This window comes from Trachemys scripta, chromosome 8, assembly GCF_013100865.1.
Source record: "Trachemys scripta elegans isolate TJP31775 chromosome 8, CAS_Tse_1.0, whole genome shotgun sequence".
Classification (NCBI taxonomy): domain Eukaryota; kingdom Metazoa; phylum Chordata; order Testudines; family Emydidae; genus Trachemys; species Trachemys scripta.
In genome coordinates this window covers 21,261,215-21,276,510 of record NC_048305.1, presented here as the reverse complement: position 1 = coordinate 21,276,510, position 15,296 = coordinate 21,261,215, and the positions used below count along the sequence as shown (strand labels likewise).

General features: G+C 52.9%; 1 protein-coding gene across 12 annotated transcripts in view; it reads right to left on the bottom strand.

The window, feature by feature from the left end:
- The window catches only part of ABLIM3 (actin binding LIM protein family member 3), a 110,479-nt gene that overhangs the window by 27,153 nt on the left and 68,030 nt on the right, over positions 1–15,296 (bottom strand). For all 12 annotated transcript variants that reach the window (XR_004646787.1, XR_004646790.1, XR_004646793.1 and 9 more), the window contains 4 exons: positions 13,689–13,801; positions 8,140–8,266; positions 6,179–6,272; positions 589–676 (listed from right to left, as the gene is read on the bottom strand). Coding sequence is in view for 5 of the 12 variants with exons in the window: in XM_034778709.1 (XP_034634600.1) it covers positions 589–676; positions 6,179–6,272; positions 8,140–8,266; positions 13,689–13,801 (422 nt within the window). In the remaining 7 variants the exon portion in view is untranslated. The remainder of the gene's footprint in view (positions 1–588; positions 677–6,178; positions 6,273–8,139; positions 8,267–13,688; positions 13,802–15,296) is intronic.

Genomic DNA, 15,296 nt, shown 5'->3' with positions numbered 1-15,296 from the left:
TAACAAGATGACTGCTGAGTTGTTGTGTTCCCCAGCGTGGCTGGTGAAAGCAGCTGTTGGGCTGGGAGTCAGAGCCGCATCCCTGTGCGGCCCACAATGAGCAGACAGGAGCTTGGGTTTGTAGGAAAAGGAGATCTGATCCCCAAAGGGATCCAGTGGGAGATTCTCTGACATCATTGGAACACAGCTAACCTGCATTAACCACAAGTCAGCAACAGCTCTGTGGATCTGGCTGCATGAGCCAGCCAGGACTGGGCCTAATGTGATAGCCACTCCAGAGGGCTCTTCTGGGGCAAGTCACCACAGGGATTTTGATTCCTAGTTTACCTGCTAATTTCCATCTGCCTGCTGTGATTGGGTAACCCCACTCCCAGTTCAGTGCATCCCTGCATTGCTGGTTTAGAAAGTGACACTAGTGACCATCAGCTGGGGGAGGTTTGCACGAGGCCACTCTTCTGATGTTGCTGGGAATCAACAAATTATGTTACCGGCGGAGTTCAGTGGCAACGGATCCGTGGGGCACAGAGAAGGTGTTAATCTGCCCATCCCACAGCCTGAGCTTTCTCCCTATGGCGAGGGTGTCCATACCTGTGAGATACATCTCCTCCCCTTCCGTGAACATCTGGTGGCAGCGGACGCATCTGGCACAGGTTGGGTGGTAGTGCTTCCCTCCTGCCTACAAACAAGCAGAGGAAAATGGTTCCTAAGCAAGCAGAAAATGCAGATCCACTTTTGCCTCCATTCTTCTGAGCGGGAGCTGCCCAGTCCCCTCCACACTCCTTCCGCTTGCAGTGCAAAACACAAAGCAAGATGAAAGAGCCTAGCAAAGGAGAGGTGGGGCCCCAACAAGGAACCACAGATGGCAGACCAGCCCTAGACACACTAGGACACTAATATCTTTGCCATGGTGCATGAAGAGAACCCATGTCCAGGGTCCCATTTCTTTCAAGCAAACTGAGTGCAAGGTGGATGTACAATGTTACAAGCTCTGCCTTTCACACTCACCTGGCAGTGGAGTAAATGACTATCCAAAGTGCAGGGCAGCAGAGAATTAGGCCCAGGCAGCCCCAAACCAGTGAACTGGGGACCAAATCCTGCAAACTTTGACTCCCAGAAGCACACCTCAAAGTCAACAGTATTACTTATGTGAGTAAGGACTTACAGGATCAATTTCTGCATTTGCTTTCAGAAGGATTCTGTAGCTGTAGCTCAGAAATGTCCCATTGTTCAGCTATGGAGACAGATTTTTCACCAGTTCCCACCCCAAGCATCTCCACTGAGGTTGGACAGGGTGCCCACTTTGGCCCAGGGAGGGGGTCACAGTTGTGAAATATCATAGCAGTGGCATAGGCTTCTGTTTGGCAAACTGTCACTGGGATTTTTACCATCTTGGGAGAGGGAGAGACACACCCACAACAGTACAAGAGGCTCACTAGGTTTCATTTTGCAGCCCATTCCAATGCAGTGAAAGCCAAAATGATTCCTGCTTTATTTTTTTTCCAGCCCTAATTTCTTGGGACTCTCTAGAAACTTTTCTGCTGCATTCAGTGCAAATGATGCCCAAACTTTAGAAATAACAACCTGCTATTTTCCCAGTTGTGATGTGGCTGGTCTGTTCTCCCTGCACTCTGACAAGGATAATAGGTTTAATTGGTAGCTTGCTTCCACTCAAAATGTCTGCAAGAATTTCAATTATAGACTCATTTGCTGGGCTTCTAAGCTCAGAGGCAGCAGTTGGCTCTGGGCTGTACTGAAACCTGGTCTGTATTGTATACAGCGTAACCCCCAAGGGACATTTTACAATAATATCAGAAGGGAGAAGGACTAGTAAGGCTGGTAAGGGAATGAAAGAAGAAAGAAGGGCTGTTGTAACTTACTGTATCTAACTTAACTGTTTCTCTTGTATCAGGAAACAATGAGGAGAATGGGATAATTTGCTAAGAGGGGATCACTGACTCCATCATGAGAAAGGTTCTAACTAGATTATCTGTGGGGCATTGATAATCATAGACAGAGCTTTTCACCATCCTAGTCTTGGCTTCAGCAGCAGGTGTCAACATCACAGAACGCTCCCACCTGACTGGCATTAACTGTCTATTTCCAGTTGGCAGCTTCATCAGACAGGCCCAGGAGCAAATGGGCCACGGAGACTGAACTCCCCTCACCAGGTACATTGGCAGGGTCAGTGTGTTAGGGAAGCTCACTCTGCTGCTACCCATGCAGTCCATGTTTTGTAGACAAGCAGAGGAGCTCAGGGGCTCGGGCTTCAAACACAGCATCCATACTTCACTAGTGCCAAATTCACTTCCTAAAGAAAGGACGAAAGTCAGAAAAGCCACTTGTGGCACTATCTGTGGAGGAGGCTCTGACCCTAGTAAAGAGGCAGAAGAACGAAGGGCCAAATCCAGTTCTCACTAAAGTCCAGAGGACTTTCCATTGCCTTCACTGAGGGCTGGATCGGTCTCCAAATGAACAAGGACAAGTGGAGCGGTCTCCACTGTCCAGAATGCTTTCGGACCATATCTTTCTTTTAAATACATTGTATATTTTAAATAATCTGTTCAATTGTTTCAAGATTATGCAAATCCTAAACCTGCCCTGCCACTAAAAATCCAAAACACCCCCTCTTCCCCTTGGATTTGTCAGGAGCCCACTCTGTATTTCCCATTGTTCAGAAAGCCTTGGCTATTTTTATTCTTTGGCTTTGGGGAGGTGTACCCCGTGACTGGAATAGCAAGGGTTACTGCAGGTCAGGTCAATACTAAGCTGTATTGGCTGAGCTGTGTGGAGACACAGGCCTTAAATAGGATGGGGCGCTGCCAGCCAGCACTGAGATACACTAGCTGGGCTGTGCAGAGCAGAGTACACCGCAATTCAGGCCTATCTTCCCCTCTAATCACAAGCTCTGAAACAACATCCACAATTTAAAACTCAACAGTCCCTCTGCAAGGAGAAGTGATTACACTTGAAAGCAGAATGCAACAATCTTGTTTATTTTGTATTGATTAAAATTACAGCCATTGTAAAAGCCTGCTGGAAGCTGTGAGTGAAGAGAGCTACTCATTATTACTTGGGGTCCCTTAAAGATTCATTAATCATTCAAGGCTGACTGCTCAACTCACAGTCATTTGGAACACCCAGAGGGTCATGGGATAGCACAAGAAAGCTCATTACGGCCTAAAATTATTTAAAGGAGCCTCTTCTATTTTGAGCTCTGCCAGACAAGACAATGAAGGCCTATTGCTTTAAGGAAAATAATTCATCTCGAACTCCTGGGCATCCCACCCTAGCCTAGTGACTGGTTCGTGATTGGCATTGGCTGGCCAGAGGTGCAGAAGGAGCCCTCTTCTGGGCAATGCAAGAGTAGAAGAGACATGGGAGAAAGGTGAGGGGGTCACTCACATTTCGGCCATGACTGAGCAGAGACTGTGAAGTGACACTGCACTGGCTTTCTGGAAAGATAGGTCAAGTAATGCCCAAGGAGCTCTCTGCGTCTCCAACCCTCTGCAGCCTTCACTGCACAGCACATCCACTCCCCATGCCCTCTTTCCCTCATGTCCATTCCAATAGCTGGATGAAAGTCAGCAATAGAGTCTGCCCAGAGGTAACCCAGAGCCCAGCTGATTTATTTCCAGCCCACTTGGTCACTATTGCACAGTTCCCTTGCCTGGGCACAGGGAATCCCACCTGCCAGTCGCAGCAGAGGTCTTGAATAACGGGGCATGGCTGATGTTCAGAATGCTGCACAGACATGAACCAATTCTTCCCCACAGCGGGCCATGAAAGGATCATTATCCCCCCATCGCAGGTGGGGAGGCTGAGGCAGGAACCAAGGACGGAGGTGGATGTGAACAGTGGTGTCAGTTACAAGCTGGTGAGGTGGTGTAACGTGGACACAGAGGAGGCAGAAGAGCAAGGCAACAGCATGAAGAACAGCCTCAGGACGGGGTAAGAAAGTGGAAGGCAAAGCAGCTTCTCACACTCTATATTCCCCCCTCGTGGTCACTCTCTGGTACAGCTCTGCCCTTCTGCTCCCCAAGCACATGCACGCTGACCTCTGATGGAATGGATCCAAAGAGGTGAGGTGATTTGGCTGAGGTCCCAAAGGGAGTCAGTGTCAGAGCCAGGAGGAGCTCAAGAATGCACAGCACCCAGGTTTCAGCTTCAGCCATAGTCCCCTGAAGGGGGTGGGGAAGGGGCTGGATGGCCCAGGGGGCTGGGTACCAGGGTCCAGAGACTTTTGCCTCAAAGTCACTGCTTTGGAGCCAGTCCAGGTCAGTAGGGACCAAAAGCAGCTATCATCTCACGGCTCTTTGGTGGCTCCTGCACAGAATGAGGGAGAGAGGCCTCAGCCCAGCTACCACCACAGCTGCTGTCTGGCTCAGCAGGGAAGCCATGGAGACGGTACCCCGCTCCCTCCAGGGCAGCAATGAGGCACACTCCCCCGCAGCTGTCCATATAGCGCCCATCATGAGGGTACACACAGGACCCCACTCTCCAGGACACTAAATTCACTTGAAAAATGTCTTTCAAAAAATAGCCAAGTTGAGTGAGAGCAGCGGCCAGCAGGATCACTCTGCTAGCACCTCTGGATTTCAGGCCCCCCTCGTGTCCCTGAGGGTGTCGGAGTTAGAAGAGCCCTCCATGCCTTCTGCCTAGGACTAACCTGGCATGGGAACCATGAGGAGTCCAAGACACCTCCTTTGCAATGCCCTCCCTGACGAACAGCACTTGGAATGAGCTCCATTAAAGGGACAGAGTGAGCTACTAAAGAATCACACCTAAAGCCCTGCTGGGATGCAGAAACCAGCCAGGTCCTTTGTGCTGAATCCCTGCTAAAAGAACAATACAATGCTGCTTGGGCTCGCTAATACATTCACATAAACCCCTGCTCCTCCTCTAGACTGGCCTGTCTCTCTGGGGTGCTTGCACCTCACCGCTGGCTCATTCCACCAGCCTAAAGGGCGTGGCTAGTGGGCTTGGCTCGGGCCTGCTGCTTCCCCTTGCAGACAGCTCTGCACCTCTGCCAAGCTAGTGCACAGCCGCATGACTAGCAGCCGTGTTGGATGTGTTGCCATGGCAACGGGTAGGGGGAGTGGAGTCTGGTTACAATCAGGCTCCTAGGTGACTGTATTGAGAGAAGCATCTGAAAAATGAGCCAGTGTCACCAGGAGAGCAGGGGCAGTAACTGATGGTTATCATGGGCGCTCAGCGATGCCCATGCTATCCCTGGGAGATCAGACATGTGCTGGCAAAGTCCCTGGCCTCCAGTAACAGGGGAACGTGGCTAGGATTGAGGAAGGAGGGGTCCCTTTGAAGAGGCACTGAATTCCAGCTCAGGTGCTGGGGCAAGGCACTCTGTAGACAAATACCACACTGCCTCTGCCCATCCATCCATCCCCGGTGCTCAGATATGGTGTTGGGCATGGTGCCAAATTAGAACCCACACAGATCTCTAGGAAAACACCTATTAGGCGCCCACGCTACATACACATGCTGGCACCTGCCATCTGGGAGGACTGAACCAGGGGATTCTCCTTCACCCTGCCACTTGTGCTAAAGGAATAACTTCCTCAGCTTCGAGTAAGTAGCAGGCTCTTGTACGTACCTATCACCTGGGCCACATCAGCCATATCTATTACCACAGTCACCTGTACCACCTTGCTACTGCCCTGCAAAGTGGTGCTGCTGCTTCTGCGGCTAGACTCCAATTCCAGAGGACAATGCTGCTCTGTCCCACCCCAATCCCTGGGAGCCAGCCATTTCTGCACTCAGGATACCAAGGTCAGTCAGCGTCCAGACCTCCATATTATAGAGGAGGAAACTGCAGCCCAGCAACGACAAAGTGCTCACCCCCAGGTGCACAGGGAATCAGTGGCAGAACCAGGAATGGAAGTGAGGACCCGCAGTGGCCTGCTCTAGCCCATAGATCACACTACCTTTCAGTCATTTGCATCACCCGAGTGTGACCGGAGGGGCCGTGGTTTGCAGAGAGTGTGATTTAGGGAACACCCAGTTAAAATGGCTCATGACAGGGCTTAGGTCACTGACAAAACTCTCAGGGGGTCCCCTTGCAAAGGGCTGGCTAGATGGTTCCTCTTCACCGTGGGTGGGATTCACTCGCCCAGCCCTCTGCTGCTGGAAGGAAGCTAGCAGTCTTCTGCCTGCCCCAACTCACCTCCAAGACCCTGCCACTGATGTACCGGTCACAGGTCTCACACTTAATGCCGAACTGGGCATGGTAGTCAGATTCGCAGTATGGAACGCCGTCCCTTTGGAGGAGAGAGGGAAACAGGAAGTGAGAGGAGGGCGAGGGCATGGGGCAACTGAGAGACCCCCCCCACGTGATACGTGGCTTTCACTGCATCAAATGGCTCAACTGAGATGTGGCCTGTATTAGAACGACTTCCCCAGAGGGGTGTTTGCTGGAAGGCTCTTCTGCTGTCAAGGGAGCAAGCAAGTGACCATTGGAAGGTTGGTGATGAAGCAAGAGGGCAGCTTCTTCAGTCGTCACCCCTCCTACCACAGGTTCTCCTCACCTACCCCAGCCCCGCCCCTTCCCACCCTCTCCCCCCACACCCCAGCCCCGCCCCTTCCACCCTCTCCCCCCATGGGCTCTCCTCACCTACCCCAGCCCCGCCCCTCCCACCCTCTCCCCCCACACCCCAGCCCCGCCCCTTCCACCCTCTCCCCCCATGAGCTCTCCTCACCTACCCCAGCCCTGCCCCTCCCACCCTCTTCCCCCACGGGCTCTCCTCACCTGCCCCAGCCCCGCCCCTCCCACCCTCTCCCCCACATAGGCTCTCCTCACCTACCCCAGCCCTGCCCCTCCCACCCTCTTCCCCACACAGGATCTCCTCACCTACTCCAGCCCTGCCCCTCCCTTCCTCTTCCCCCCCAGGCTCTCTTCATCCTCCCCCCCCCCACTCTCCTGTGGGCTCCCCTTCTGTTAGCTTGTTTCCCCTGCAGGCTCCAACTCATTGCTCACTCCACGCAGGGGCAGGGCGAGGATTTTATTACAGGCTTCACCTTCACGCCTCAGTGCTTCTCTCAGAGAGCAGCAGGAGAGCAGTTCCAAGTGCAAGGGAACTCTTCCTGCAGGCCAGGTGGTCTGATCCCCCCACACCCCAGCCAGGCCAGGCTCATGCAACCCCTCCGCCCCCAGGAGGGGATTCAGGACTCCTGGGCTGCCTTTCAGAGGGCCCCATGCTACCCTTGGTGTCTCAGACCCACCGCATTTGCACAGACCACAGCAATTGTTTGGAGCTGCTGGCCCTTGACCAGCTTCAGAGGAGGGGATGGAGTGGGGCTCCTGGGGCAGCTAAGCCCTGCTCTGGAGTCTGAGGAGGAGGAGAGGAGTGGTACGAGGGTACAATAGAGTTGCTCTTGCCTGCTAATGTGACTGAATGCGCCTGCAGCCTCCTAGGACCCATCTAAGCCTGGCCTGTAAAAGCCTGACGGCGGGCATGCTTCATGAGCCGAGACCGTGCCAGAAACCCTGCAGCCGGCCAGCATGCAGAGCAAGAAACCCTTTCCCTGCTGCCTGCTCTCAGCCTCAGACAGTCACAAATATACATGGAGACCACAGCCCACAAGGCCGCTGCTGTGCCCAGCACCACAGCCACCAAGGGGTGAGGGACAGTGACAGCCTGCCTGGACCAGAAGCATGGGCCACTCGAGCTAATGGAGACTCTGCCCCGGGGGAGCAGGACCAAGGCCTATGACAGGTACTTGAGCAGATGTGCTGTTCCATTCAGAAGAGGGCATGCGTGCCACATACTCACCAGCCAGCCCGTTCCCTGCGCAGTAGCATGTCTCGGAGGGATTCCGACAATCCCCCTCCCCATCATGGTGAGCCCCTTCCCTAAGTCTCCTCAGAGACATGTCTAGAACTTCCAGGATGCATCCTTCCCACCCAGCTGTGGGGTGTGTGTGGAGACAGGTGATCAGCTGGCTCCCCACCCAGAATCCATTTCTGTGGTATGTGCTTCTGCTGCCCCTGCAGGCTGATGGGCGAGGGGACTCGTGAGCCTGCAGCAATCCCAGGGGTGTACACTAGCCCTCGGCCTCCTTGTTCCCTCCCCAGTGAGTGGCCATGGTGCAGTGAAGGATGACGGGTAGGGACGAGGAGACACTCACTTGCTGATGTACTCGCCAGTCAGGATGATCCCGCAGGTTTGGCACTTGAAGCAGCTGACGTGCCACTGCTTCTCCAGGGCCAGGAGCGACTGGCCGTGCTTGATCTCCTCCTTGCAGCCCGCACAGTCTAGGGAGACAAGGGATGGGGCAGAGCATGAAACCACCACAGCTTCCTGCTCCAAGGGGTTCTGCAGCCTGGCAAAGGCACAACTGGGAAAGCCATGCATGGTGAAATTGCAAGAGTTGGCAACACTGAAGCCCCGCTCTCATCTCACTGTCATCTAGAACAAGGTGCTGTGACTGGCATATTTCAAACTCTGCCCAAGCTAGAGGGGACATATTGAGACAGTTTGTTGACTTGTGCCATCATTCCCTAAAGTCTTGGGAGCTGGGACAGGATCCGGTGCACACCGAGTGACTCAAACGCACAGCCCCACACTTACAGCAATGCACACAGACACAGACACACACTCACACTGAGGGTAGGTCTGCACGGCATTCGGCGGTGTGATTGCAGCTCAGGCGGGCATACCTGCACTGGCTTTATTCTAGCTAGCGCAACTGAAAATAGCAGCGAAGACCCAGCGGCATGGACCCTGGCACAGGATTTTACAAGCTTGCCCAGAATCCGGAGTACATACTTGTGTTGACAGCCCACACCGGGGTCCATGCCACTTTATCTTCACTGCTATTTTTAGCCAGGCTTGCTAGAGTCAAGCTTGCAGTGTGGACATACCCACAGGTACACACAAATTCCCATACACAGACTCAGAGAGAAGTGTACACACACATAGAGAATCAGACCATTCTCTCCCTGTTCTCTCCCAGAATCAGACACCTTTTCACCCTCTGATATGGGTGCTGGGAGAGAGGCCTCTGATGAGAGCTACCCCAACACACATTGCATTTTTTTTCTAATGGGAATATGCCTCTTCAGCACATTCCCTAATGAGTCCCAGCACTTTGCGTATTGCATAGCAAGCTTCCACAGTTGGTGCTAAGAAAGAGCTGGGCTCCTCAGAGGAAAACTGGGTGGAGTGCCAGGAGCACAGACAGCACAGGGGCAAAATGCACTGGGAACATGCCACGATTCTGCTGAGCAACTGGCACCCCCAGCCTCGCTCAAAGCAGATGGCCTCACTTGGTGGGCATCAGGGTGCGGCCAACCTGCTTGGCTCGTCCTGGTTTTCGAGCTGCTTTTCTGAAATCCTTAGAGCGAATGCTGGCAGAGAGTTATGTTTGGAAGGGGAATAAATACCAGTGACAGCCACTTCCCAGCTTGGGTGGATGGGGATGCAGCAGTCTGGTGTAGCCATGGACTCTTTGCCAAAAATTTCCCAGTGTTACTAGCAGCAGTTCAGCTCTACCAGTGGAAGCCCTGGTGCTGAGCAGGGTTTACCCAATGGGTCATGAGCTAGGTGACCCTGGGGTTAAAATACTGGCAGCCCTTGAATCGCATCCGTATTAGTGCTCCTTGCATGGCTCCCCCCTCGGGTAGAATGGTGGGAAGTGTCTGGCAGCAAGCTGAGCATAGGAAGGGCTGTTCTCTAAGCTGTGTCTACATCAGCCCACTGCAGTATTTACCAGCCTTCCTTCCTTTCCCATTTCCCTGGGCTCCCATCAAGGCTGGAAGCAGGAAGCATATGGGCCTGAGAGCCCTGGCTTTGACTCCTCTCTGCCCTTCTCTCTCTTTCACATCAGGGACTCTCTAGGATTTCAGGAGTCTGTGTGATACATGGACAAGGTGTTTCTTTTTAACCTCTTTGCTGCCGGGCTCCAGGGAGATTTCAGTCCCCTGTGCTATACGAATGCAGCAAATACAGTGCATTGCAAGCCAACTGAGTGGTAATCTCGACAGCACCAAAGGTGTGTTTTACCCACCACACTTCAGGGCAGCTGTGCAGCTCCATTTTACCCCCATGCATCTGCCTCATTGGGCAGAATTGGAGTGGCACACAGAGCAGCAACTCAATTAGGCCCTTCTCGCGTGAGTCATTCTCTGCTGTGCTCTGGCACCTGCCCCTACATGGCACCACTCCCCCGGGTTTGCTGCTCACCCGCCTTTCAGGCTTGCTCCTGTTCTGTTGGCAGTCAGGGGGTCTTGGAGGAGACTTGCAGAAGCAGCCTGCAGCCTTCTTTGGGGATGTCCTCATCCGAGAACTTACCCTTGCTTTTGCTACTGGACAACAGTGGCACTTCCCTCGCCTCCCCCAGGGGTCCAAGGCTCTGCAGTCCCCAACTGGCTGCAGTGCCATGGAGGTGATAAGGGTGCAGGCCAGGAGCAGCGAGGGAAGCTGTCTTGGCTTATGCACATCCTGGACGTTGCCTGCAGCTAGTTATGAATAATCCATGCTGCCCTTGGGTAACCTCAGCTCTGCAGCCTAGCCGAGGAACATCTGAGAGAGGATTTCAGAGGCTATGGTCTCCAGGGCACCTGACCGGGAGAGGACATGGAAGTGGGTGGGAAGAAACAGATGACACATGTGGTTCCCCTTCCCTTCCTCTCTGCCAAGAGCCTCCTAATGGACACTGGGGGTGGGGGAAGCAACCTTGTGCTGACTCAGCGCTAGTCTGCTCTGGCTCGGATAGATCTGGCCTTGCTGCTTTCATCACCATCATCTGGGGTCTTTCATGTCCAACTCTGCCAGGAGTGTCCCCATTGGGGCAGGGGGTTCACTGGCCTCTCGTGCCTGGGGCCGACAGGAGCATGATGCTAAGGCCAGACCCCTGAGCTAGGTTCACACCAGATCAAACCATTGGCCTCTCCAGTCCAGTTCCCCATCTCTGTCAGTGGCCAGTACCAAATGCCTCAGAGGAAGCCCTGTAATGGACAGTAATGGGATAACCTGCCTGGAAGGGATGTTTCTTCCAGACCCCATCAGTTTTTGTTGGATCATGCTTTGAAGCAGGAAGGGTTATAGCCTAGCTATATTTTAAAATCCTGTCCAGTGTAACTGTAGCCTCCACTCAGTTGGTGGGGGTCATGGGATGGAGTGGACACACGAGAGAGAAGTGGGGGACCTACCATTTAGGGGTTTCCAAGTTTGGAGCAGACCAGACATCCTTAAGTCAAATTGAAATTAAAATGAACTAGATTTAAATAATAAATTGGGTTCCTCCCCCACTTTCTCCCACACCTCCAGTGCAAGAGCTCCCTGAACCCAAGAGCTATGGCTGGGATGCGAATCAAGCCCATGATGGGAAACTCCACAATTCAGGGGCCCACACCTTGGCCTTAGGTCTCGAGTGGGAAAGCAAAAATCCACCTTTTCCCCTGCCCAGTGGTGTGAGGGTGGATCAGCCAGCGCGGTGGGGTCTGTCTGGGTTCACTGGGTCAGTGCTGTGACTTTCACATTCTGATCCACAGACTTTTATGCATTAAAATCCCATTGAAAACAAAGAAAAACAGAAGGAAGAAGTCTTCCATGTCAGTTTCTAAAAATGGACGTTGTTCTCCTGAGAGGCTGAACCCCCGCTCCATTGGAGCTGCCACCTGCTCCCCTTTATGGCAAACACACATGCAAACTTCTCCACAAATGCAGGGCTGGCACTGCCCAACACACCCTGTCTGCCACCCACCAGCTGACACGGCTATGGTCTCTTGGGCACCTGCTGAACAGTGCAACATTCGCAGGACTCCCACCAGACTGTCCTGGCAGAGCAGTGAGTGACTCCTGCTGGTCTCAGTGGTGTCCCTTACTGGTGCTGCAGTGAGGGCTTGTGCTTCTGCCACTCAGCAGCTTGGTCCAGCTGACATGACAGGAGTTTGGTCACCAGGGCATGGCATGGCTCCCACTTATCTCGGTCTTCTGCCATCTGCGCAGGAATTATGCTGATGCAGTTCTCCCATGACTTGGATGGCAGCATACGCAATATATGTGGGTACCAGCAAAGGATGGACCAGTTATTAACTCATTACAATCCCCTTCCTTGGACAAGGGCCTCAGCCTGTTCCCTCCACAAAGGGAGGGAGAAGGTAAGAGGTGAGAGCTCTAAAAGCCAAAGTGCAATGTAACTGGGGAGAACCAGCACAGAAAGAAAGAGCGAGAAAGAGAGAGGAAAAAAGAAAGATACTGTGAACATAAAAGAAACACCAAGACAATCTTAGGCCTAATCCAAAGTCCATCAAAGCCAATGGGCGCCTTTCCACTGCCCTCAATGGGCTTTGGCAGGGCCGCCCAGAGGATTCAGGGGGCCTGGGGTAAAGCAATTTCAGGGGCCCCTTCCATAAAAAAAAGTTGCAATACTATAGAATATTATATTCTCATGGGGGGCCCTCCGGGGCCGGGGGCCTGGGGCAAATTGCCCCACTTGCCCCCCCCCCCCCCCGGGTGGCCCTGGGCTTTGGATCAGGCCCTGTGTGTGAGGGTATAGGAGGTGGCTGTTCAAACCCAGCTACCATAGCAGGGCGAAGTGAGTAAATAAAACCCTAGCGAAAACCAGTGCCTGTTTCTCTTGGATGGTGCTGCTCATGTACAGAGAGAGAAGCCCTGGAGCTCAGTACACTTCTGAGGAAGAATGCGAATGAGCAAGCAAGACCCTGCTTTTCCAGAGCACCTGTTGGCAGCCCTGGGCACTAGATTGCTCAGTTACCTGTTGATCGCAACAAGTGCGCTGAATCTTGCTCTCAGATGTCACAGAGTGCCTGGCTTGTACCTCCTGGGTGCAAGGACAGGAGGAGTGACTTGTCCTCCTACTCCTGGCCTTCCCTTAACAGGGCAATCCCACCTCAGACTTACACAGGCGAGGGGAAATACAGCATCCGCATGGGGATCACAGCACTTTGCCCTTCCTCCCCTCGCTGCAGATTTTGGGTTTGGGTATTGTCCCAACAACCTAGGGCTGTCTTCAGAAATCCCACTGCAGACTGCTCCAGGCTGCAAAGGGCCCACTAGCAAAGCCCTGTCAGGTCATGAATACAGCATGGGATTTCCAGACACCAGTGGTGACCTGCGACAGCCATAGGGAAAGCCCAGGTGGAACTGGGAGATGCCCTGCCTGAGATGCCAGCTCCACAAATGAACCCTAGCCACGCCCGCCTCATCAGTGCTCCACTACACTGCAATACTGGGGCCCTTCCCGTTATTCCCAGCACTGGGGAGAAATCCAGCATTGGGCATGTGCACTACAAGAGAAGCCTGGCACTGGGAGGGTCCCCTGCCCTGGCTGAGTATCCGGGTTCTAATAGCATCTCTGATTGCTCGTGGGGATGGGAAAGCGTGGGTCTGTAACTGGGGTAGGGAACGTAGGGGCTATGAGAAGAGTTGTACAGAGTACATTTAAAGAAACACCAGGCAGCAAACAGATCACACTGCTGGCCCCACAAATGGATCCAGCTGCTTCTCTTCCTGGTACCTGCTACCATTGGATCTCTTAAAGGCACGGGCTACCCCAGTCATAATGACTTAGCATGGAGCAATGCCTCCATGATGGGCACTCTCTGCCAGGTCACATGATAGCACCAGGGATCAGAACCTGCCGGATCACCTGTCATTAACCCTTTGCAGACATCACACATGAGAGAGCGAGATCAAATCTATCCAACTTACGGCTCGGCCCGTGAATCTTGATAGGCTTGGAGCTGATCAGCGAATGGGAACAAGCTTGGCAGACGCAGTCTTTCCCGCTGAATGTCACTTTGTCTCCAATGGGGAACGGCTTCCTGCAGCCACAGAGAAGGCAGGAAAGCATAAGAAACACACCTCCCCTGCTTAGAACTCCAGCTAGGCTTCATGGTGGCTCCCTGGCCTAGTCTATCCTTCTGATCCCATCCATGGGCCTCCGCTTATTCCCTCATGGGGCAGCCATTCAGGGCAGGGGCACCAGCTGCTGCAGTGTTGGTCCCACTCCGGAGTGACTGCAAAAAGCTAAGCTGCACCTGTCTCTTCCCTAGTTTCTCCCGTGGTGAGATCAGACTGTCCAAGGGAAGGATGGAGCAGGTGTGGGGAAGATCTTGGAAGTAGAAGAAAGGGTGCAAGGGGCAGACCAAGCAGGGTGTCAGCCACACAGGGATTTACAGAGCTGCAGGGGAGGACTGAGGCAAGACAAAGGATTGCATTCGGCCCCTGATGAGAAATGGTGATATAGGAAATGTATACACACATCTAGATGAATGCACACACCTACAATCAACCACACAGTGAGCCATACACCTGGAGAAGTGTACACCCCTACATCCAACCACAGTCACACACATAAAGATACCCCCTGCCGGAGAACACACCCACCCACACCCGAACACAAGCACACACAGGGGCATGCACCCACCCCCAGAGATATGGGTGCAAAACATCAAGAGACACATGCACAAACATTCATGGATTCCAAAGGCACAAGAGACCACAAGGATTATCTAGTTTGACCTCCTGTATAACACAGGCCAGAGAACTTCCCAAAGTAATTCCTAGAGCAGATCTTTTAGAAAAACATCCAATCGCCATTTAAAAATGGCAGTGATGGAGAATCCACCGCAACCCTTGGTAAATTGTTCCAATAGCAAATTACGCCTACTGTTAAAAATGTGTGCCTTATTTCCAGTCTGAATTTGTCTAGCTTCAACTTCCAGCCATTGGACTATGTTACACCTTTCTCTGTTAGACTGAAGGGCCCACCATCAAATATTTGTGCCCCATGTCGGTACGTATAGACTGCAATCAAGTCACTCCTTAACCGTCTCTTTGGTAAGCTCAATAGATTGAGCTCCTTGGGTCTGTCCCTATAAGGCATAGCTTTTAATCCTTTAATCATTCTCGGGGCTCCTCCCTGGATCCTCTCCAATTTATCAACATCCTTCTTGAATTGTGGACACCAGAACTGGACACAGCATTGCAGCAGCGGTTGCACCAGTGCCAAGTATAGAGGAATGCATCAAAAACATGTAGGAATACAGCCACACAAAGGCACAGATGTCCACAGGGACAACACATGCACAGAGACAAGGACATGCACACAGTCACACATGCAAACACAGGTGGCTGTCTCTGCACTGCTACTCTGCTCGGGCGGCAGGGCACACAGAATAAGGCGCTGTTGGTGGGGAGGGTGAGTTTCAGTGCCTGGGTGTCAGAGTACAGAGCCAGATAGGAATAGCAGAGTGGGCTATGGGTTAGCATTGAGGGGCTGCAGCAGAGCTGGGTTGGGGGTCCTAGGACTGGAGT